This window comes from Ascochyta rabiei, chromosome 2, assembly GCF_004011695.2.
Source record: "Ascochyta rabiei chromosome 2, complete sequence".
Lineage (NCBI taxonomy): Eukaryota > Fungi > Ascomycota > Dothideomycetes > Pleosporales > Didymellaceae > Ascochyta > Ascochyta rabiei.
The window spans coordinates 526,082-549,002 of record NC_082406.1 but is presented as its reverse complement, the minus strand read 5'-3'; the positions used below and the strand labels follow the sequence as shown (position 1 = coordinate 549,002).

Here is a 22,921-nt window from a genome sequence, read left to right as displayed (position 1 = left end):
TCCAAGCCGAGGTGCCGAGGAGGCCGCATGTTGTGTACTTGTGAATGTCAGATCCGCATGATGCGGGGAACAAGCTAATTTCTGGCCCGCACTAACGGCAAGACTTGGAAGACTTGCCAGGTACAAGATCGCTGCGAGCGCGTGCCGGGTCACACCCTAAAGCGTGCTAGCAAGCCGCTGCACGCACAGGGTTCAACTACACAAGCTTTAGCTTGATGGTCTTGGGCTTCCATCTTTCAGACCAATGAGCCAAAGAGGGATACTATCTTGTTAGTCTGTGGTCATGACCGGCCGGGGGAAAGTATGTACCAGGTCTGCATGCTTGTCCGGCCTCGGGAACTTGAAGAGTATTGGGGCCAAGAGACGCGGAGCGGTAAGGGTCGTGTGGCAGGGAGCTCTTTAACGACGGGTCGAGGCGTGGATCCTGTGAATTTGTGATTAACCTCAGCATGCGCACTCGACCGTCCCGTCCACCTCCACTCAAGCTCTTCCTTGACACCAAGATGCCTGCGCACTCTCCCATTTCCTCCCATTTCCGGAGCAGATTCACTACTCAAGTCAGGAGAGTGTTACCCGCATATCTCCTTGTCATATTCTTGATATTGTTCTTCACCAACTCATATTTCTTCACCACCCCTATCCGCGCTGCACATCACTTCAGGCGCGAGAGAAAGTATCAGCAACCACTGCAGAGTGGGGATAGCCTCATTCCCCGGAAAATCTGGCAAACGTGGAAGACGGGTCCTCTCGCTTTCGAGCAACGTGACTCGGACTCGGCGAAGACATGGCCAGCGAAGAATCCAAGTTACCGTTACGAGGTCCTGACAGACGATAATGCCCTGGCGTATGTCGAGTGGCATTACGGTGATCACGGCTTCAATCGCCCCGACATTGTAGCCCTGTATCGTGAACTGGCTATCACCATCATCAAGGCCGATCTGCTCCGCTATCTCGTCATGTATGCCGAAGGAGGAGTATATGCCGATATCGATGTTGAGTGCCTTCGACCTATCGAGAGATTCATACCTGAGAGGTACAACGAAAACGACATCGACATGATTATCGGCGTGGAGATCGACGAGCCCGCATTCGCTGGACACCCAATATTGGGCTCCAAGTGCAAATCCTTTTGCCAATGGACCTTTGCAGCTAAGCCACGGCTGCCAGTCATGATGCGCTTGATCGAGAACATCCAAGAGTGGCTTCATGATCTTTCAAGGGAGAAAGGCGTTCCTATTGCGCAGCTTGAGCTTGATTTCAACGAAGTTATTAGTGGTACGGGGCCTTCTGCCTTCACCAAGGCGGTACTCGAGCAGATGACAGCACAAAACCACGGAAAGCAAGTCACGTGGGATCCCTTTCACAATCTGGCAGAGTCCAAACTTCAGAACAGAATCCTGGTTCTTAACGTGGAGGCCTTCGCTGCTGGTCAAGGTCACTCCGACTCTGGTAACCATGATTCGCGAGGCGCGTTGGTCAAACACCATTACCACGCCTCAGGCTGGCCATCTCGGCACCCACGCCACAGTCATGCCATGTACGGCGAGGTCGAACACTGCAACTGGAATCCGCAGTGTGTCGCGGAATGGGTCAGCTGTCTATCTCCCCTTCTCTTGAGTTCTGCGCTGACTGAACGTAGGACAAGAATGTTGCGGAATGGGACACGCTCGACAAGGAAGAACAGGAGAAGCGACTGGCAAGCAAGCCGCCGCCGCCGCCACCTGCCTAGAGCCGTGTGGAAGACCCTCCATTTGTCTATCGGCAATGACAATTTACAATTTGTGAAGCGAGAGGAGGCTAAAGGCAGCTTGTGAGGCGCATGCCGACATGGCAACCAGCCGTTGCGATATCATAAGCTGCCGGCGCAGCTTGAGTTCGGCTGAGCCAGGCAGCTGAAGCGCGGTGAGCTTGAAGATCGAGCTCTCGAAATCGAGGGATAGACAGCTAGATGATGTTAATGAGGCGTTTTGGCGTTGAGCGAGGGGAGCCGCGCAGGATCGTTATACCCTTTCAAAGCGTCCGCTGGCGCAAATCTAATCATGAGAACTGCACACCTGTCTTCGTAGCCAAGTGATACGAGTCACACGCTTAGCCTTAGCCTATGATGCAAATGTTGACGAGAGCTGCACCGCAGCTTTGTGCGGGGACCGGGGCCGTGCACCACCAAGAATCTAACCTAAAGCAGACTGACGATTCAGTTGGCCACCCGTCTGTAACCATCGCACCTATCTGAACAACCACTCTTCCCCGTAAATTGAAAGCATTTGACCCAACGGATTAGGTGCTCGGCCACAACCACTCCCTGTACGGCACCAATGTCAACGAGATAAGCGCAACCGGCAACTTCTCTCAACATATCTCTGGTGGCCAACCTATGTTTCGGGAAGTCTCTTGGCGGTTTGGAGATGGGGAAATTGAATGTCTGGATCGAGAAGATCGAGAGATCGAGAAGATCGAGAGAATGCTGAAGATCATGCCGGTGGTTATGCTGGTCACAAGCTTCGACGACAATGTTCAACCTGATTTTTGGCAAGAGAATGCAACAGTCGCGCAAAGAGCACCAGGACTATGCCGCTTCCCTCGCCATGGCCCGAATTCAAGGAAAAGAGCAAACCGATCGCAGGGACTTCATGGACTTCATTCTCAGCTCACGTGGTGAGTCGCATCAACTCACTGACGAAGAACTGGTCCATAATGCAGGCTTGTTCATGGGCGCAGGCCCCAAGACCACGGCGACAGTTCTATTATGTGTTACACATTGCCTTTTGAAGACTCCCCATGCCTACAGAAGAGTGACTGATGAAGTGCGCGCAGCCTCGACATTACGTTCAAAGAAGCAAACGCGCGTTTTTCGTAACTGTTGGCTTGCCTAAACGAGGCAATGTCCATTTTTCCTTCAATCCCGTTAGTTTTGTTACTGGTAACAAACGACGGTCACCGATTCTCATTGCTGGTCACTCGATCCCTCCTGCGGTAAGTATCAAGCAACGACCAAGTGCGCATGTGTGCTGATAATTTTAGACCTGTGTTGGTGTTTACCAGCTGTCGGCTTACCACTCGCCACTCAACTTCCACGATCCGCAAGCGTTCCGTCCAGAGCGTTGGCTACCGGAGGTCTACAATGACCCTTCCTCGCCCTTTCACAGTGACCGAAGAGACGTACACAAGCCTTTTCCCCTTGGTCCTCGCGACTGCATCGGCCGTAATCTCGCCTTCCACGAAATGCGTCTGTATCTCGCCTTGGTCCTCTGGAACTTCGATTTATCACTTGAAGAGAGCATGGAGCAGTGGCATGTGCAGAAATCGTTTGGATTTTGGCAAAAGCCAGCACTTAGAGTGAATGTCAAGCAGCAGACGCGAATTTGAGATGACGTGAGGTGGGACCAAGGAAGAAGAGCAGGGTGCGACAATTGCTGTTTCGTTAACCAGAATCTATGCTGCCGCGCTTTCTGAACTATAATTTTCGCTGTCCTTCATGATGCGCGTCATTTCCCATGGTCTCGAGCTACCCACATCCCATTCACTCCTTCTCCGTCTACACGGGTGCAGATTTATCAGACAAATCAGGAACATACTGGAAGATTTGGGCCCAAATTCACTGTCATTAAGCAGAGTCAAAACTGTCCTTACCTTTGACAAGAGGACATGTACGATTGATAGATAATCATATGTAAGCAACAAGAAAATTAGCGGGCTTCACGCCTGATGTTGATTCTCGATCACAGTGAGTCCAGTCCGGATGCCAGCGAGTCCATAAAATAGTCTAAGAAACGAAAAAAAACGCAGAGGAGTTTCAATCTTGAACAGCCACAACCTTAAGGTGTGTAGATTAGAGGCTAGTCATGCTACCAGAGCCTCATGGCGTTCGACGAGCTGCAAGCGGTTGAATTGAAAGCGATAGACAATTGATAGCTGTGCTATCGTGCAATCTATGGAAAATCAAGACTGTCCGATAGTCTGTATGATATCTCAGTGACTGGTATGTGTTGTTAGCAAAGTCATCTGAAGCTTTCATGGTGGCAATTCTTACAACGTTGTACATCAACGCAGCGCCGTCTGTGAAGATCGCCTGGTTAGCTGTCCACTATACACTATTGATGCTTATACGACTCTGATTGTTGTCCGTACCGTCGTACACTTGCTGAGAGTCAGAAACGAGACCGATATGCGTGGTCCACGTGTAAATCTTGTTCGCCCATCATGCATATGTAGCGTTTCCAGTCATGCACGCGAGACGAGCAGCTAGAAGGAACAACTGGCCATTTGGCAAGCTGTTCTTGTATTTATATCCGTTGTTGAAGCTGGAAATTTGCCATTTGAGGCTTTCATCACAGCCCTTAGTATCTTAGCGCACCGTCTGGGTGTCAATTTTTTTTTAGCGAAGTCTAACCAGCTGCCTGATGCAGCGCTGGTGGTAGTTGCGCTTCATACGCTGACAACAAAGCAAGAAACCGAAAAATGTTGATCATCGATTTAAGTGTCGCGGTTTGGTTGGCTGGCATGAAAGCATCGTAATCACCAAGCTGGTGCTGGAGTGCCTCTGATTTGCGAGAGTTATACTTAGAATCGTTGGTGAGGCCGTAATACTCGGTCAGAGTGTTGAAGGCCAGGCAGGACTCCCATCAATAGTACAGATCCGGGAAGAGATCAGGATAGAATTATTTTTAGGGTCTCATCGTAGAATGTAACAACACTGCTGGCGAGTGTCTTCGCTGCAGATTTCATTGAGTCTGTGAACTTGTCAGCGCACAGTATGGACCGGCAGATTCTTGAGAACGACTGACTCTGGCTACTGCGTGGCTAGTAGGGAGTGAGATAACGAGTGAGAGGATGCTTGAGCGTGTCAACATGTTAAAAGAAGGTCTACTAAGAAAGTGTGGAAGCAAAAGACTAGCCTCTTGCTCCGCAAATAAGTAGGTATTTACTGCCACAGAAAGGAAAAAGAGCAACGGTTTCCCCAGCGCAGAATTCTGCCGGCTACCGTTCGACCAGTCAAATGGCGACATAGAACGATAACGTAGGACGCCTCAAGGGCACGGTTTCTAAATCGAGACCAGTCGAGCTAGGCAATAGCTAGGCATCCAGGGGCTTGTGTCATAGCCTCTCTAAATCAATCATTGACTTAATTTCGGACGGGGCATCAGCTTCGCTACGAGGGCTTCTGCTATGTCGCGTGCGAAGCCTGCATCATTCACAGCCCTACTGTCTTCGATAACTGCAATGCCACTGTCTGCAAGTCCGTCCTCAATGACTTGAAACATCGCCATGTCCGCATACTCATCTGCGAAGGGCCCACCTGGAATTGCAATCATGCTAATCCCACCCTTTGGTAACCACACCTGGACAGCGTTTGGATCCTTCGCATAGGATTTCAGTTTTGACACAATGAACTTGCCTACTTGAGAAGCCTCCTCCTTGGATGTTCGCATAAGGGTTACGACGGGATTGTGTTCGTACAATTTCCGATCTTTGTAGCGCTCCGGTACGGTGTCCATGGGACCAAAGTTTGTCATGTCCGTTGCGCCCACGCATATGATATTGGGTATGCCAGCTGCAGCGGCAGCCTCGAGACGGTTTGGTCCAGCGCTCATCACGCCACCAGTAAGGTAATCGCATATCTCAGTCGTTGTCAGATCAAGCACAGCATCGATTCGGCCTTCGTGGATCAGTCGTTCCATGGCCTTGCCACCATGGCCAGTTGCATGGAATACAAAAGTTTCGATATCATACCTTGACTCGAGATGTTTTCGAATTTCGTCGACCGCAGGTGTGGTAACTCCAAACATTGTGATTCCGACGCGTTTCTTAGTGGCCGATTCTGCTTGCCAGCTTCCTGCAGTACGCCCAAGAGCCATACCGGCTATCGCCGCCCCAGCGTTGCTGAGAACGTTTCTTAACACTCCGTTCAAGCCTGCAACATCCACGACAGAGTACATGAGTGTAATATCTGTCTCTCCAACTATGTGTCCGGTGTCGCCGCTCGCAATTGTCGAAACAATGAGCTTTGGAAATCCGATAGGTAGCGCGTCTCTCATCACCGTGGCCGCTATCGAGGTGCCTCCCGAGCCTCCTGCAGCAACAATGCCTTGGATGAACCTCTCATCATACAAGGACTTAACTGCCTTTGTCGCGTATTTAGCCATCGTCTCGACCATTTCCCCTCGCTCTTTCTTAGCAATGTCGTCGCCATTGCCATATCTTCTTAGGAGGTCTGTTTGCGGGATTGTTATAGATTCGTGGGTAGTTGGCGATCGCCCTACGTCCACAAGCATAACTTCGACTTTGGCCTCACGTATGACATTGCGTAAGAAGAGCAGCTCATCAAGTTTGGTGTCGCACGTGCCGAGGAGTACAACGCGAGCCATTTTGTAGGAACTACAGATTCGTTGGGTTGTGAGCGCAATTGACAGAATGGTGAATTTGAAAAGTGGAGTGTTCTCCCTTGTTTCCCACGTCAGATGTTACGTCATTCGGCGGCGCTTTCTTCTTGTCATGACAATGCGCGATTCTACAACATCGAACATCGACACATTGCCAAAATGTCACCACGAAACAATCGAGAAGAAATCCTTGTCGGGCTTCGCAAGTCAATTGATAGTGGCCAGATCATCGTGGGCGCAGGCGCAGGCATTGGTCTCAGCGCGAAGTTCATTGAGCAAGGTGGCGGTGATTTGATCATCATCTATAACAGCGGACGATACCGGATGGCGGGAAGAGGCTCACTTGCTGGCCTCATGCCGTACGGCAACGCAAACGATGTTGTGCTTGAGATGGTAAATATTCACTTCTCACCTTCAGCTGGAATTTTTCTTACCAAGACGCTTACCCGTATCAAAGCGTTGCTAAAGGTGCACAGCGCTAACAACATGACCGCAGGCTGGCGAGGTTCTTCCGATAGTTCAGAAAACGCCAGTACTGGCAGGAATATGTGCAACAGACCCCTTTCGCTCAATAAACAAGTTTCTGGTGCAACTCAAAGACCTTGGTTTCGCAGGCGTTCAGAACTTCCCCACAGTCGGCCTCATTGATGGAACGTTCCGGCAAAATCTTGAAGAAACAGGGATGAGTTACGACGCAGAGGTCGAAGTCATGCGAGAAGCCCGTCGAATGGACCTTCTCACTACACCATACGTATTCAATGTCGAGGAAGCCAAGAAGATGGCAGATGCAGGTGCAGACATCTTAGTGGCGCACATGGGTCTTACGACATCTGGTAGCATTGGTGCGACGAGCGGAAAGAGCCTGGATGATTGCGTGAAGTTGATTCAAGAAATCAGAGACGCTGCAGTGAAGATCAAAGACGATGTTATTGTCTTGTGCCATGGGGGTCCTATTGCGAAGCCAGAGGATGCGGAATATGTCATCAGCAGAACGAGAGGAGTGCATGGCTTCTACGGTGCAAGCTCGATGGAGAGATTGCCGGTCGAGGAAGCAATCACGAACATCACAAAGACGTTCAAAAATATCAAGCCTGGTTCGCTGACATGAATGTAATGAGAATATTAGATTCCTGCTGTTTGGTGTTGTTACCATGGTTCTGCTGACCGAAGATGAACGTGACTTGTATGCAAAGAGCTAGAGAACACTATAGTAATACGGTTACAAAGCGTCAACTTGTACGTACTGTGTACGGATATGTATTGATCGACTGAACCAATCTAAGATGAGTTATCTCGTCAAATGCTACTGCCCAAGGTTACAGGTTACATTTCCCCGGGTTTAAAGAACATGAGGCCTTGCTGACCGTAACGCAGCGACAAATTCATCCCTCTATGTGTTGGTGCCTGATTTCCTATGAGAAACCAGTGTATCTTTCTATCAAGACTGTATTACTTGTCCAGTCATGCACATAGAACTCCATACGTATGTTAATCGACACATAGAGCCTAACACCAAGTGAGATAGACCGTAACCCTCCTTCGCCAATTAGGTTGACAGCCGTGGCCCATTGATAAGGCGCATTTGATCACCAGACCTGCACTTTCAATGGATTGAAGAGGCGACATCGAGTACGCTACTCCGCAGGAGTGTAGCGTACTATCAGAATATGGACGTTTCAGTGACTACTTGGGTACCTGAGGATTAAGTTCTCGATCAAAGATCGGTGGATGTCGCACCAGCCCTGTTTTCAATCGTAGCAGCAGCCACTACACTGCTGATCATGTTAATCGCGCTCATGGACCTTCCTAGAATCCCGTCCGGAGTGGCTGCCGATGAGTCTGAGGGGCTCGCTTATCAGCAAATCCGAGGACTGAAACTTGGGGTAAGCGGGAGAACACCAGCTAAACTTTGGCGCTTGCCTCCACATGATGTTCCGATCAAGCCACCACTCACGCGAAACGCTGGACAAAGAAGAGGCTTTGCAAATCTGTGAATTACCTGAAGACTACGTATATGCAGGCGGGCGCACCTGATGTGCCGTCAAGACCTCCACCCAAAAATCTTCTGGAATCTTGCCCATGTTTGTAAATCGAAACACTTCGCGATGGACGACACGGCGATGAACAATTTCATGCCATTGATTATCGAGATGATGCGGAATCCACCGGACCCTAAAATGCCACTGCCGTTGATCAACCATCTTGGTGTCGCTATTGGGGTTTCTGTCCCATTCCTTGTGGGTTCACAGAGTATTCCTTGGAGTGGCGGATTTGGCCTTACGTGCACAGGTATTGAGCTTCATTGCAGTAAGCCTCCGACTTTACACGCGACTGTGCATTGTTCGTCAACCAGGCTGGGATGATGCTTTTGTCACGATAGCAGCTATCTTCAATCTTATCGGTCAGATAACATTTTTAGGGGGTACAAAACATTCGAACATACAAGGTGCGGATACGGTGCTGATGATGGAAATAGGTATCAAGAACGGCATTGGCCAACATCTGATCTACATTCTTGACACATTACCAGAGACCATGAAATGGTTCTACGTAGCGAATGCCGCCTACACTTCAACCACTGTCTGCATCAAGCTCGCCTTGCTTTGTCAATACCTCAGACTGTTCCGTAAGAACTACCGTCGTGTCATCACTCTTACACTCCTCGCAGTAGTCATTCTTTGGGGCGGATCGTTCACTTTCATGGCGTGGTTCCCCTGCTTTCCAATCTCTGGATTCTGGAACAAGACCATGAGTCCCCCAGCGAAATGCTATGCGTTCGGCTACCGCACAACAGTGGAAGCAAAGTCCACTCTGCTCGCGTTTGCTGGTTCCAACATGTCTCTTGACTTCATTATCTTCCTCGTACCGCTTACAGAGTACTTTCAACCGAACTTAAAGAGAAGACAAGTACTAGCGATGACTGGCCTTTTTGTCGTAGGGCTAATGTGAGTACAACCGATCGCTATGTCCATTTGGAACAGGTAGCTGACTCACTCAAGCGTCGTGTTAATGGCTGTTCTCCGCCTTTGGAGTGGTCTTAAGTACAACAATCGCGGTGTAATCATGTACGACTACACTTTCTGGCTGCCCGAAGTCCTTGCGTTCTCCTGTCTCGAAGTCGATTTCGCCATCATATGCGCTTCGATGCCAATATTTTGGCCGACGGTCAAGACTGCGTGGAGCCAAATAACAGTCACAAGAGAAATCATTGTGACGAACGAGCTGCGCTTTATCGATACAGACAAACATGACCTCGAAGCGAATCTCGAAAGGACGACTTCAATTCAGAGTTACGAAAGCACAGAGGGTTTGGTGAACGGGGAGAACATGGAAGGGAAAACGTTCTACCATGAACCTCACCCGAGGCCTAGGGCGTTGATGATCCCACCTCTGGAACAGACGGCACGCATGTCATGGGGCGGTACGATCTTGGGAAATTAGCGATTTCAGCACCAATTTCTTCAATAACCGAAAGGTTTACTACGGTGAATCGATAGTTCAAGAATCCAGTTGTCAAAAAGCAACTTTTTGGAGCTGGTCTGCTGCTATTAGCTGAGGCTCTGTTCACGTTCCTTTGGGTTTGACTATTTGAATATTCCATGTTTCGCATCATGGCCATAACACAAGTACAAGATGCAATCATGAGTATCGAACACTATCTACAGGACTTTTTACAATCATTTGAAACCTTCGAAGGCTGGCAGGTGTTCCATGGAGAGCTCTGAGATCGAGAACGTCCCACGAGATATAGATTCAAGGCTCTAATTCCAGCTCAACACCCATTTAATTTCCCATGCAACTTTGATAGCCTTCAATGTCGGTTGAAAGACCACAACAGAGGCTGCAATTGTTTGCTCGCCATAACTCAGATGACATCATCAGTCTTTAAACAGGCTTACAAATATACAACAAAACAACATTTTGTTATCCTTTAGTGATTTAGCCATAGCTTTAAAACGCCACATCTCACCTAATTTCATGTATGTATACTACAAAAGAACGCTCTTTTGATATAGTTGCTCCTCGCTATGCCTAAATGCTGATTTATTCGTCTAACTATGGCGGACAAAATATTGCACCACGTATTGAGAATCCACCAACCTTCTATGACGTCACTTTTTCTACATCTGGCCAGCTTCAATTTAGGGATGAGGTGGCTTCTGTGCGTAAACCAGTGATCTAGCACACGTATCAGCTCAAAGACCTTTGATCTTGGTGATAAATGGTACTTACACCTCTTGATAGGCATGGATCTTGCGATCTTTCAACGCAGTCCGCATCTTAGCCAAATATATCTGCACTTCTTCGATGCTCCATTTTAGTACCGTTGTCAAGAGATAAAGACTCCATCCCTCGATGCCCTGATCCCAGTGTATCTTGTTGTATTGGCCAATCTCTTTGAAGCGTCTGTCTGCTGCCCAACCACCGACTGGCAGCTTCCAGCGGTGCTCAACAACATTCACAAACCCAGCGGCTTCCATGTTGCCCTTGGCTTCGTCCACAACACGCAGTGTTTTACCGAACTTGTCACCGAGCAGGAGAGATATCTCGCCCCATTGCTCGAAGATAGAGTCTGGCTTTACAGAGCCATCATCGGACTTTAAGACAACGCTCATCTCGAGCTGTTCAAAGTAAGCGCCAGGCTGGAGGTGACTGCAAGGCTTAGCATGATGCGATGTTAAGGCCATGTGTGTGTATTTACTCTAAAACCTCTCTGTAAAAGGCTGGCCAGTCGGCAATGCAGCCGTACAAAGATCTTGCATGGATGAAATCGAAGCTTTCTTTTCGAAACACCCAGGGCTCGGTAAAGTCATCGACTTCGAATCGAAGATTTGGGGGTATCAACGACGGCTGAGTAGGACTCAGATCCGTCCCGAGAACCTGGACCTATTAGACTGATGCTTTGCAACGCTCCGCCATGATGAACTCACATCAGCTGATGGGTATTTGTCTGCAAAATCACTAGCCTTCTGTTAATTGTTTGTACACCAGCTCTGGTCCAGAGAAAGACTGACATAGCCCATATTCCTGTGCCGGTACCCAAATCCAATACATGCTAGACAACACACCATGATCAGTAAGGTCAAGACATCTCTCTTCGATCTGCTAGTACACACCATGGGGTTCTTGGGTATGGGCGCTAGGTTCAACTCGCCATCCAGTATGAGGAGGCAGATGTGGTGACTGCCTGGTCAGTATATTTATTCAATAGTATGACTCATGGGCGTACAAGATATCCAATTGGTCCGCTTGCTCTTCATCGTTTGGACCCCCTAATAGGTTGACTTAGAAACGCGACGTTGATAGGAGTAAACATTTCAGCGCACAGTATGAGCCTTCCTTGTACGCATGATAACGTCTGCCATTACGGTACTTGTAGCTGAGAACAGCCGATTTGAGCGATGTTGTTTCTCTGATGTCATGTCAGCACGTGCCGTTCGTTTTATACCTCTGAAGAACCCACGATGCATCGTCGTCGTTGTAGGCTGAGTCGGCATCCGAATCCTACATCTTCTCTCAGCAACATAGTAATGGTAAGATGATCGACAAATAGCTTACAATGGCGATTTGAGTCTCAGGGTCAGCCATCGCAGTCAAATTCAACGACACCTGTGTTGAAAGGATTCAAAATCCGCGGAAGGTTGCAGCTGTCAGTTAAGTCTGTAGCGGGGGTGGGACGGCACGGCTCGCTGGCATTCCCCACCCTAACGTGGCGTGTGTCAGTTCGTCCTCCAATTGGCTGACTAATGGGTAGGACTTTGCGCAAACTCGCAATTTGGTGCCAGGCTTTCACTCACTCACGAACACAGCTGCGGCGTACACCTGCGGGTCATCAGTGCTGAATTTGCCATTAGATATACCCACGGCTGAGGCATCACAGAATGGTACAGAATTACGAAAGCAGACAATGGCTGTTCATCGCGATGTGACTATGCACGGTTGCAGCGCGAAAGCGCGGCTCATCCACACCAACGGAGTCATTAGCCAGGCAATAGGTACGTCGGCGAGTCGCTAGCTCCGACTGCTTAGATCCGTATTTACCGCACTGTTCGCCCTTCCCATCGCAGCGTCCCGCCTAGTCTCAGATACAATGCAGACCCTCGAGAATGGAGCTGTGGGCGTCTTGCTGTCTGCTGCACTCGCAACTGTCACCGCCTACGCATTATACACGGTCATCTACAACGTCTATTTCCATCCACTGGCTAGATTTCCAGGACCACCGTTAGCCGGCGCGACGGCTTACTGGAAAGCCTATGTCGAGTGTGTTGCAAATCGATCATTCTGCCACGAACTCGTCAAACTACATGCACAATATGGTGAGGTGATTCGACTCCTGGGTCATCAATCATCTACTAACTCTCTTCGTGCGATAAAGGCGATGTCGTTCGCGTGGGGCCTGATGAGGTAAGGCCCTTGTGTCTTCTGACGCGGTTTGTCGACATGTGTGCTGACGGAAAGCATGTAGCTCCACTTTGCCAACCCAGAAGCCTACAACGACATTTACAACAACAAAAACCGCTGGGACAAGGAGGCTCGTCTGTACAAAAGTTTCAATGAAGATAGATCCAGCTTCGGTTTCCTCACCTATGCCGAAGCCAAGAACCGCAAAGATGTACTGAATCGCTCGTTCTCACAGACCGCAATCAACAGCGCCGAAGATCTTGTCCTGGAGCAGACGAAAGCGCTCTGTGCGGCCTTCGCAAAGCAAAGCAAGACTTCAAAGAGCGCGGACCTGCATTTTGCCTACCGCTGTATGTCGATGGATATCATTTGTACCTTTTGCTTCGGCAAACCGATATATGCCGTCGATGCGCCTGACTTTGAAGCCCCAATCGTGGTAGCTATGGATGCATCGTTACCTGTTTTCCTCCGCTTCAAGTATTCGGACTTATACAAGAACATGATCCTTAAGTGCCCACCAAAACTATCCAAAATCATCAGTCCATCAACAGCTGGACTTGTCGACCTACAGCAGGTGCGCATCCTTGGCTTGATTAGCAATCTAGGGGTCAGAAGTCAGTGCTAACGTCTCTTCAGCTCCTCCTACGGCAGATCAACGATCTTACTAACGACCCAGAAAAGCTCAAACAGCTCCCTCATAGTATGACCATCTATCACCGCCTCATGGACGTTGAGGCCTATCGTGACAAGACCATCCCTTCCGCTGGCAGCCTATACGAGGAAGCCCAAGCGCTTATGTTTGGTGGCGCCGACACTGTGGGAAACACTCTCATGGTGGGAACTCATTACCTACTCCAACATCCAACTACCTTGCAGAAACTAAAGAAGGAGCTGTTAGCAGCCTGGCCCACCCTGGAGACTGAGCCAAATCTGCGCGACTTCGAGAAAATGCCGTATCTGAATGCTGTTATCAAAGAGTCGCTCCGTATGTCCTCAGGCGTGGTATCCGGCTTGTTGCGTGTGGTACCCCCAGCCGGTGCGGTAATCAACGGTATCACTGTTCCACCTAACGTATGTCCCTGCTTACCTCGTTTTGTATACCCACTGACCGACTGATCTTAGACGATTGTATCTTGTGGCAGCACTTTTGTCCACTTCAACGCTTCCATCTTTCCCGAGCCGGACAAGTTCATACCAGAGCGCTGGCTTGATTCACCAAAGCTAGACAACTGGCTCGTTGCCTTCTCGCGAGGCCCACGCATGTGTTTGGGAATCAAGTAAGTGCAAAAAATCTTAGCTGTGATATTAATTTATGAACCAAGTGCTGACACGCCGATCCTGTACAGCCTCGCTTGGGCAGAGTTACGTTTGGGCTTTGCATACACGCTTCGTAAATTCGACATGTCTCTCGAGGACTCAATGTAAGTGGTCCATCCTTGTATTTCTGCTATCCCCACAATCGAATTTGTTCGTAGTAACGACCCAAATAGGCCGCCTAACCTACCATTCCGAGATACTTTTCTACCTTTCTTTTACGGTCAGCATCTAAAGGTAAAGATACAGCCTGTAGAGAGGTAGACATCTTAGCAATCCTTTGCAGAATAGCAACCATGTGCTATCCATTACCTAGGTAGTGATATTGTCTTAACGCCCTATTATTATAGATTGACATGTGAGCAAGCTTGGTGTTGAGGACGAGTGAAAGATGAGCAGGCGCTGCCGGGCTATAGTCCTCATGATCGAATCCAATGTGAATCGAGGATCAGACGTCCAGTATGGTTGACTGACAAAGCAGTGACGTCATCGTCATTAGGTATGCAGGGTGCCCATGTTACCATCAGCCGTACTCGACATGTTCTTTGTAACCCACTAGGCTCGAATCGAGGCCGATATAGTTACGCACGTGCTAAACAGCCCATGTGCCGACGAAGAAAGTCTGAATGATAGGCTCTTGAAACACCTGAAGAGTTCTCGGCTAAGTTCGCCTACGCCCTATTGTACGATGTAGCTCGCGCCCTTTTGTCCAATGCAGCTGTAGGCCCGTGCTTTTGCCGTACCTAGGCTAAGATATAAAGGCGTCTCTAAGGCTTAAGGTGCTTAAGGTGTTGTACTCTTTCCAACGCTTTCTACAGATTGACAACAGGTGGCATCATGGCTGCCTCGAGAGACGAACAGATTCGGACATACGGCTGGACATCCGTTTCGTGTGATCCAAAGCAATGGGGTGGCACGAAGGCTTTCAACAATCCGCCAAAGCCACAACTGTGTGCTGACGTCTCAGTCCCGTCTACTGCGCTCGCCCAAAAGTCGATGGAATACGCCCAGAAGGAGCTTCCAGCACCTACGTTCAACCACAGCATGCGCGTCTTCTATTATGGTAAGCTTTCAGCCGGCGTCAGATCACCTTTATGTTGGCTGACAGCCATGGACAGGCCTCGCGATTGCTAGCCAGCAATTTCCCGACTGGCAGTTTAGCACGGAGACATGGCTCTTGACATGCTTGTTCCACGATATTGGCACCATCGATAAGTACACACACGGAACGTTCATGTCGTTTGAGTTCTACGGCGGCTTGCTCGCGCTCAATGTGCTGAGAGACCACAATTGTCCTACGCCGCAGGCTGAAAGCGTTGCTGAAGCTATCATTCGGCATCAGGATCCTGTTGAGGTGGGCACAATTCACACGATTGGGCTACTCACTCAACTGGCGACGCAATTCGGTACGTAGAAAGCTAAGCAACCCACATTAGGCTTCCGACTTACACGTGCAGATAACATGGGCTATCGAGCGGGCTACGTCCATGAAGACACTATCAAAGATGTGGTGAAGCACTACCCTCGAAAACATTGGTCCAATTGTTTTGCGAGCAAGATTAGGGAAGAGGTTTTCGTCAAGCCATGGTGCCACTCAACAGCCTCAGGGGAGAAGTTTCCGTATGACGTGGAGCACAACACGCTCATGGAGCCGCATGATGCTCTACAATAGAACAAGATAACATTCTTTTACCGTGGCACGAGGCTGGAAGTGGACTGAGGTGACGAAATTCGGACACACTCGATCACGTGAATAGATGACGTAATGAAATCTATGATACTCATATTGATTGTTTTTCTATTACCAGTCAAGAGTTTTGTTATGATTGCAGGTGTTTCAAGCTTAGCAACTCTTGAAGAAAGACGGTCTTGGTAGATGCTTGCAGAGTTGGCAAAGTTTGGTAGAGCGTATGGTTGATAGCAGCCAGCCAATGAGCGTGCAGACGAAACTAATCAGTTTGCGCAGAGCTTCGACGCGCAGACAACAACAGCGGACCTGCTGCTGAGCGAAACACAATTGAAGGACGTCCTGTGCATGGTTCGTCGCTATGGAGTATCCGTTCGGTAACGACCAGGCCAACCTTGATGCTTCCGTGGTAGTATTAAGCCTTGAGCTCGAGCAAGCTTTAGCAGCACGGCACGCTACTTGATGGTGGACAAACCCCCCCCCCCCCCCCAGCCAACCTGGGGTAGTGGGTAGTGGTGGGTGGGCAGTGTATCCGTCTACTTAGAGGGGCTTATTTCACTTCTCGTTGCCGACCTTCCACCACAACGCACCGCCCGTCTATATCGACACAGACAGCTCAGACACAGCTAGCCCCCAACACATACACCACAAACTCCGCACAGCAACAATTGCCATGGCTACCTGCCCAGTCGTTGGAACTACCAACAGCGTCCTCCCGCCTAACCACCCAGAAGTCGACTTGAACGTCGATGGCCAGACGGTACTGTTCTTTTCCTGTCCCCATTCCTGCTGTTCCCTTACCAACATCCACCACCCAGGATTCCAGCGATTTGTGTTTCCTATACTGACCCGCGCAGTGCCCCGTCGTAGGCGCGACCACCGACCACCACCACAATCTCGACAAACACCCCAATATTCCCGGCCTCGCCTCGACTGAAGCCACGGCCTGCCCCGCCCTTAAGTCGGCCCTCAACGAGCCCAAGGCGCAGGAGCTTGACGACGGCCTCTGCCCTGTCGTCGGCACCGCCACCACCGTCCTGCCCCCCGACCACCCCAACATGCTCAACGCCGGGCCTGAGGACATCTGCCCCGTGACCAAGGCCACCGTCGGCCACCACAAGAATAAGCTTGTTACCCACCCCAGCGTTGAGGGGGCCGACAAGGACGCCGTGTGCCCTGTCACCGGTCAAGGGCACTAGGATATGGCTGTAAATGCTTGACTGCGTCACTCTGCTGCACATTGGCACACAGAGACAATCTTTCTTCATGCCCTTTCCTTCATTCTTTCTCTAAGCGTCGAAGGCTTTGATACAGGCCCATCTACTCAAAACGATACACACGCATGACTGCTCCGTTATGAAAAATGCAACATTCAGACCCGTAGTATGAGTATTTGATTTCTTCTGAGTATCTTACTTCTTCTGAATGCTTGGCTTCTTTGATCCTGGTAGCTGCCCCACGCTGGCTACTTGGCGATCCTTGCCCCCACCTCGCGTGCTACGGCCCAGGCACATCGAGACCCGTTACAAACCAGAATAGGAACATAACATCATCGCAATCGCAAAAGATGGCCGTATTGACTAATCATTAACACTATGATGTAAGCTTGTTGGATTGCTGCGCTTGGTGAAGACAGCTGGCGTGTTCGATGTGAAGTTACCCCGCTGTTAAGGGTATTTGGATCGAAACGCGCATGCACATGCTGCCCAAGGTATTCTGTTCCCAACGATTATTCGTTTACTCATTCTTTTGTCTCTCTACTAATCTGACAACATGGCCAACGTTCCCATCATAGCCTTTGACTACGGTATGCATCGCTATTCCTCCTGCCGCCACCACTTTAACGATCCTTAGACTTGTCTCCCTACGCCCAAAAGATCCGCGACGCACTCGCCGCCAGCGGCATACCCTTCCAACGCAGCGACCAACCCTTTGTTCTCCCTCGTCCAATTCTCGAGAAGCTCGACATCCAATACCGTCGTATCCCCTTGCTAGCGTTTGGCAAAGATGTGTACTGCGACACCTCGCTCATCATCGACGAGCTCCAAGCCCGGTATGGCGCCCTCCCCACCAGCCAAGCAGATAAAGCGTACGAGATTTTCGGCGTCCAAATTTTTAACAGCGTCTTGAACGTCGTGCCCACAGTGGCGCTGACACCAGAGTTTATCAAAGACCGAGTCACCATCTTTCCAGCCCTGAATAACCCCAACTTTGGCGAACTACGACCCAGCGGATTGGCCGAGATGAAGGCGAAATTCCAGATCATCGAGAACGACTTCCTGGGCAAGAGCTCCGGGCCTTTTATCGCGGGTGAGAAGTTTGGACTCGCAGATCTTCACGCTGGGTGGGCTGTAGGCTGGAGTCTCAAAGCCATTGGACTGGGCCAGGAACCTGGATTCAGCGCTCAAGATTTCCCACGTATCTACAAATGGGTATCTAGCTGGCCTACCCCAGAGTACAAAGACCTCTCCCAGGAGGATGTTTGGGAGGTAGTGCAGAATGCAGAGTATACTGCAAAGGACATCGGGGTGAATGAGAAGGATCCGATTGGATTCAAAGCGGGAACCCATGTCACGGTGGAGAGCGGCGATACTGAGCCGGGCGCACACCCGCAGAAGGGGAAGCTCGTCGGTTTGAATGATAAAGAAACGGTGGTGGAGTTGAAAAATGGAATAAGGCTGCATTTCCCACGCATTGGCTATGTGGTGAAAGAGGCCAAAGCAGCGGGCATGGCATCAAGATTCGGTCGCTGAGAGGTAGTAGAAGATAGTTCCTCAGGACTCGTATGTTGACATGCTCAAGAAGGAGCTGATGTCTCGACGTACACATGTGAGGTGTTAGGAAGGCAACACTTGTGCAACAACCAGCAAAGGAAATCAGATAGCCGTATTTGTGTTGAGTCTTGTATCTGCGTGCACGTTTTCCATGTTTCGAGAGCATTTCAGTCTTAAGTCTGTTACGGTTCAGATTATCATATTGTGTCATTAAAGCCTATTGACTTGTCTATCTGAGCAGCTTCGAAGCCACTAAATGCCATTTTCGTAACGAACATCAGATTTTTACACCTCCGACTCATACTCATTACGCGACCCGCCTAAGAAGGAGGAGAAGTGGGCTCCGGCACCCCAGGAGGGCAGTGCCAGTGGTCGTCGTGAGGTGTGCAGGCCTCAGCGGCTTGAGTAGCGCTAGCAGCCGCAGAGGAGGCCGCTTGAGAAGCAGAGCTGGCGGCAGCTGTCGCAGAAGCAGCAACAGAGCTGGCAGCAGCACTGGCAGATGAGGTGGGAGCAGCGTGTGAATCAGAAGAAGACACCTCACGGTAGTGGCCCGGGCATCCAACGCCAGGAACGGCAACATCATGTGCGTAGACCTCAAGAGCGAAGTACTGCAGCGTGTCGGAGTTGCGGACGGCCTCAGCAGGGTTGCTCTTAGCAAGCTCCAGAACACCGGGGTACTCATCCGCGCCACCGTAGTGCTCGACGATGCCCTCGCCAACCTTGGGGATGTGAAGGAGGCGGTGCAAAAGATCAGAAGCCCAGTAGAAGTTGGTCGCACCATTGGCGACGTCGTAATTGAACATGCACATCCCCTCCAGAGGACGACGAAGTTCATACGAGAGATCGCAGATTACGGTCTCGGAGGTGGCGTTAGAGCCTCGCCAGTGACCTGCCCAGCCTTGTGCTTGTTAGCGCTTGACGAAAGACTGCGTTGCTGTTGTTATAGTGCACTTACCCTCCTGGCCACAGTTTCCATCAATGTTATCACAACGGAAGAGGACATCAGATTTGTCGCCGTCCACGATCTTGGTGAACCAGCCGATGGGCTCACCAGTGGGAGCATTGCCAAAGTACTTCTGGTAGATCTCCGAAGAGTTGCCCCAGCGGAGAATGTGGTCGCGAGCTTGACGGCAGATGGTGAGAGTCTCTTCGAGACCGTTCTTGATGTACTGGTGCTGAGTAGCATTGCAGGAAGCGTGGATGGGGTAGTCGTGAACAGCACCGGCGTCCCATGCAGTAGAGGCAGGAGCCTCGGCGGTAGCAGTGACGGTGACGGTAGTGGCCTGACGAGCTGCAAGAGGAGAAGCAGAGATAGTGGCGGCTCCAAGGAGCATGAGAGACGTGAAGCGAGCCATGGTTGATGTTGGTGGTCCAATACAGGTATCAACGGTCTGTAAGTTGAAACCTTGAGTGTAACAAAGATGCGAACTGGTGTTCGGCAGCTCTGTTCTGGATGTCTGGATGGGGAATCTTGCAGGCTGCGTGTTGCCTCTTTATACCATACAAGTGCACAGCTCTCCAGAATAATTAATGGCGCTCAGTCCCTTCTCGGTACTCTTGCACCGAAGTCGCCCTGCATCTCTTCACGCCGAGACCCCACGGTATACGCCTCAGTACTGCTTTTTGCAGGTCTTTCATCACCTGGGAGGTTAAAACTTCGAGCTAAGAGGGCAGAATATCGACCTACTTTCTTGGCTCGCGGCACGTTTCGCGTGGTAGGCTGCATGGCTGAGCCTTCACTGCGGGCCCGGCCTGCAAGTCCCTCTGTTGCGGTACTTGCTAGGGGACATCGAGTACCATGATGGACTACCAATAGCAAGATTTTCTCGCCTCCAAGAGACAAAGCGTCGGTTGCAATACCTGCGTTTGGTAAAGCTGAAGGCCTGGCTGCAGAGAGATGCATGTTTCCGGACGCACTTTTACTCGATTTGTCGTACTTTCTAGCAAAACAAACGCTGAAGGTAAGTATCTTGAGGACATCAAGACTTCCGCATATGCTTGCAGGCGGTGTTGCGAGGTGACTTTGATTTATCTGGGCACTGTGTTCAGTCTGGTGTTCAAGAGACTAGGCTACTGCGAAAGTATAGCGGTTATACTAATAGGGTGGTATCTTCTCAAGTCAGTCTATACCACGATTCCTTGACCATGACGCATAGCGGAGTAGTCCGAGCGTACTCCAGCCACCCCACAGTCGGATGTTACCCAACATTCACCAGCCAAGCCCAGCCAAGACGCAACCCGGAAGCTAAGTTCACGCCACAGACCCATTCCGTGAGCTAGCTCCTGGTTGATACTGATACCAAGGTGTCCTATTGCTGTTCACATCTTGTCTTGACTGTTGATTGTAGGTACATGATACCCTCAGGGTCTTGTGCCTGACGCATGGCCCAGAAGGGTCCAGCGCCGCATACCCGCGCTCTTTCATTAATAGTCCCAGCATTTGTCCGCATCTTTGCAAGCACTCAGGCCTTCGGTACAGAATCCTTGGCCCTTAGGTTCGACGAGAAAGTGGACTCCGCCATACTTGGCGGCCTTGGCCCTCTCCATCACGGTACTCAAACATCCACCCACGCCAAGAATTCTCAACTCGGATGGCGGACGAAAGAATCTTCAAGCTTGCATGCTTTGCCGCTCCAGCACGGTACTTCAAAGCCGAAATCTTGTTGCAAGGCTATCTGCAAGCCAGCTCGGGTTGATATAATAAGGTTGCGTAGGTTCGAGCCTGATACACCAACAACTCGCCTCGTTCGGCAACCAAACCACATCATTCCAAAATGACCCCTGCTGCACATTCTGTAGCCCTACTGGCTTTTGGAGCCTGTGTCGCTGCACAGACTGTAACGATCACAGCCACAGTCACGGCAGCTGCAACACCCACTATCACTGCTGTTTCCGACTGCCACCCTCATGGCACAGTCAAGTAAGTTGAAACCCGGTCGCATTTATCGATCAAGACTAGTACTGACGTACGACAGTTGGTGTATGGTCGGGACTGAGGAGTACCAGATCTCTGGGCCTACCGCAACAGAGGAATTCCAGGCTCAGTACACAGACTGTCACAAACACGGTAGTGACACGTGAGTAACACCATTCTATATTCGTGGAACATTACTGACTTGTCAACCAGGTACTGCGTTGACGACGCTGGCGAGGATGTCGAGATTGTTATGGAAAACACCGAGGAGACTACGCACGCTGGTGAGACTGCTGAAGAGCCAGCCGGGTCCGAGGAGCACTGCCACTTCCACGCGGGTGTTGAGTAAGCTCATATATCAACGATCTGACAACCACCAGCTAATCAGACCCAGACACTGCGTTGGCGGCAGCGAAGAAGTGTCTTGCGATGCGACAGATCGTGACTACAACATCCCGTTACGCGTTGGTCTACTCTTCGTGATTCTTGTCACCAGTGGCTTCGGTGTCTTCCTGCCCATCTTGACGACCCGGTTCAACATCATCTCGCAGACAAATATCATCTTCGTCGTGCTGAAGCAGTTTGGTACCGGTATTGTTTTATCGACTGCGTTCATCCATCTTTTCACTCACGCTGGTCTCATGTTCGGCAACGAGTGCCTGGGCGAGCTGCAGTACGAGGGAACGGCTGCAGCTGTCTTCCTCGCTGGTCTTTTCCTGTCGTTCTTAGCCGACTACTTGGGTGCTCGATTCATTCAATGGCGCCAGAAGAAGCATGCTGGTTCCGACAGCGAGATTCGCGGTAGCCCCACAGATGGCAGTGACAAGGCCGTGTCAGCCTCCACCAGCCCCGAAAACGAATTCAACCGCAGCGACGGCCTCCCCCACGCGCACGGAGCTATTCACAACACCACCCCTATGGAAGAAAAGATCAACGTTTACAATCTGGAAGCAGGTATCATTTTTCACTCCATCATCATCGGAGTTACCCTTGTGGTCGCCGGCGACTCTTTTTTCATTACTCTCTTCGTTGTCATTCTCTTCCACCAAATGTTCGAAGGCATCGCACTTGGAACCTGCATCGCTGAGTTACCCAAGGCCGCTGCATCAACCCTGCAGAAGTGCATCATGGCCGGAACATTCGCCTTCATTACCCCTATCGGTATGGCTATCGGTATTGGTGTTTTGAACTCGTTCAACGGCAACGACCCTCATACCATCGTTGCCATCGGGACCCTTGACGCGCTGTCGGCAGGTATCCTTGCGTGGGTTGGTATCGTGGAGATGTTGGCGAGAGACTGGTTGCACGGGCGCTTGCTTAACGCTGGGTTGATCAGGACGGCATCGGCCATGTTGGCGCTGGTTTGTGGTATGGTGCTGATGAGCGTTCTTGGCAAGTGGGCCTAGTGACGAGCTACGTCTCATAGCGATATACAGGATGACATTGGTTT

At 50.4% G+C, this 22,921-nt stretch overlaps 12 protein-coding genes across 12 annotated transcripts, besides 1 other annotated feature; 9 read left to right on the top strand and 3 right to left on the bottom strand.

The window, feature by feature from the left end:
- Positions 1–449: 449 nt before the first annotated feature.
- Positions 450–1,729, top strand: EKO05_0001107 (uncharacterized protein; the record flags this gene model as incomplete). Its single annotated transcript, XM_038937329.1, has 2 exons — positions 450–1,589; positions 1,640–1,729. The coding sequence occupies 2 exons, from the start codon at positions 450–452 to the stop codon at positions 1,727–1,729; spliced, it is 1,230 nt and encodes a 409-aa protein (XP_038801870.1).
- Positions 1,730–2,510: 781 nt separating this feature from the next.
- EKO05_0001106 (uncharacterized protein) lies at positions 2,511–3,366 on the top strand (the record flags this gene model as incomplete). The annotated part of the gene is made up of 3 exons (XM_059635581.1): positions 2,511–2,738; positions 2,815–2,973; positions 3,022–3,366. The coding sequence occupies 3 exons, from the start codon at positions 2,511–2,513 to the stop codon at positions 3,364–3,366; spliced, it is 732 nt and encodes a 243-aa protein (XP_059491564.1).
- Positions 3,367–5,114: 1,748 nt separating this feature from the next.
- Positions 5,115–6,365, bottom strand: EKO05_0001105 (uncharacterized protein; the record flags this gene model as incomplete). Its single annotated transcript, XM_038944888.1, has 1 exon — positions 5,115–6,365. One exon carries the CDS (start codon positions 6,363–6,365, stop codon positions 5,115–5,117), a length of 1,251 nt encoding a protein of 416 aa, XP_038801868.1.
- Positions 6,366–6,539: 174 nt separating this feature from the next.
- EKO05_0001104 (uncharacterized protein) lies at positions 6,540–7,488 on the top strand (the record flags this gene model as incomplete). Its single annotated transcript, XM_038937321.1, has 2 exons — positions 6,540–6,773; positions 6,877–7,488. 2 exons carry the CDS (start codon positions 6,540–6,542, stop codon positions 7,486–7,488), a joined length of 846 nt encoding a protein of 281 aa, XP_038801867.1.
- Positions 7,489–8,485: 997 nt separating this feature from the next.
- EKO05_0001103 (uncharacterized protein) lies at positions 8,486–9,821 on the top strand (the record flags this gene model as incomplete). Its single annotated transcript, XM_059635580.1, has 3 exons — positions 8,486–8,617; positions 8,670–9,325; positions 9,380–9,821. 3 exons carry the CDS (start codon positions 8,486–8,488, stop codon positions 9,819–9,821), a joined length of 1,230 nt encoding a protein of 409 aa, XP_059491563.1.
- A 701-nt stretch (positions 9,822–10,522) lies between these two features.
- On the bottom strand, positions 10,523–11,969 carry EKO05_0001102 (uncharacterized protein; the record flags this gene model as incomplete). The annotated part of the gene is made up of 10 exons (XM_038937112.1): positions 10,523–10,559; positions 10,614–11,033; positions 11,083–11,261; positions 11,312–11,342; positions 11,396–11,436; positions 11,498–11,564; positions 11,611–11,653; positions 11,708–11,793; positions 11,845–11,885; positions 11,940–11,969. 10 exons carry the CDS (start codon positions 11,967–11,969, stop codon positions 10,523–10,525), a joined length of 975 nt encoding a protein of 324 aa, XP_038801865.1.
- Positions 11,970–12,471: 502 nt separating this feature from the next.
- Positions 12,472–14,360, top strand: EKO05_0001101 (uncharacterized protein; the record flags this gene model as incomplete). The annotated part of the gene is made up of 7 exons (XM_059635579.1): positions 12,472–12,697; positions 12,757–12,785; positions 12,847–13,356; positions 13,419–13,853; positions 13,905–14,059; positions 14,129–14,203; positions 14,273–14,360. The coding sequence occupies 7 exons, from the start codon at positions 12,472–12,474 to the stop codon at positions 14,358–14,360; spliced, it is 1,518 nt and encodes a 505-aa protein (XP_059491562.1).
- Positions 14,361–14,933: 573 nt separating this feature from the next.
- Positions 14,934–15,768, top strand: EKO05_0001100 (Cyanamide hydratase; the record flags this gene model as incomplete). The annotated part of the gene is made up of 3 exons (XM_059635578.1): positions 14,934–15,159; positions 15,215–15,502; positions 15,554–15,768. 3 exons carry the CDS (start codon positions 14,934–14,936, stop codon positions 15,766–15,768), a joined length of 729 nt encoding a protein of 242 aa, XP_059491561.1.
- A 688-nt stretch (positions 15,769–16,456) lies between these two features.
- Positions 16,457–16,982, top strand: EKO05_0001099 (uncharacterized protein; the record flags this gene model as incomplete). Its single annotated transcript, XM_038937617.1, has 2 exons — positions 16,457–16,543; positions 16,641–16,982. 2 exons carry the CDS (start codon positions 16,457–16,459, stop codon positions 16,980–16,982), a joined length of 429 nt encoding a protein of 142 aa, XP_038801863.1.
- A 574-nt stretch (positions 16,983–17,556) lies between these two features.
- EKO05_0001098 (uncharacterized protein) lies at positions 17,557–18,536 on the top strand (the record flags this gene model as incomplete). Its single annotated transcript, XM_038937143.1, has 2 exons — positions 17,557–17,590; positions 17,638–18,536. The coding sequence occupies 2 exons, from the start codon at positions 17,557–17,559 to the stop codon at positions 18,534–18,536; spliced, it is 933 nt and encodes a 310-aa protein (XP_038801862.1).
- Positions 18,537–18,877: 341 nt separating this feature from the next.
- On the bottom strand, positions 18,878–19,912 carry EKO05_0001097 (Prenylated Rab acceptor protein 1; the record flags this gene model as incomplete). Its single annotated transcript, XM_038937479.1, has 2 exons — positions 18,878–19,455; positions 19,513–19,912. 2 exons carry the CDS (start codon positions 19,910–19,912, stop codon positions 18,878–18,880), a joined length of 978 nt encoding a protein of 325 aa, XP_038801861.1.
- Positions 18,962–19,049: a tandem repeat.
- A 1,419-nt stretch (positions 19,913–21,331) lies between the features above and the next one.
- Positions 21,332–22,877, top strand: EKO05_0001096 (high-affinity Zn(2+) transporter zrt1; the record flags this gene model as incomplete). Its single annotated transcript, XM_038937366.1, has 4 exons — positions 21,332–21,477; positions 21,533–21,634; positions 21,685–21,816; positions 21,866–22,877. 4 exons carry the CDS (start codon positions 21,332–21,334, stop codon positions 22,875–22,877), a joined length of 1,392 nt encoding a protein of 463 aa, XP_038801860.1.
- Positions 22,878–22,921: the final 44 nt, after the last annotated feature.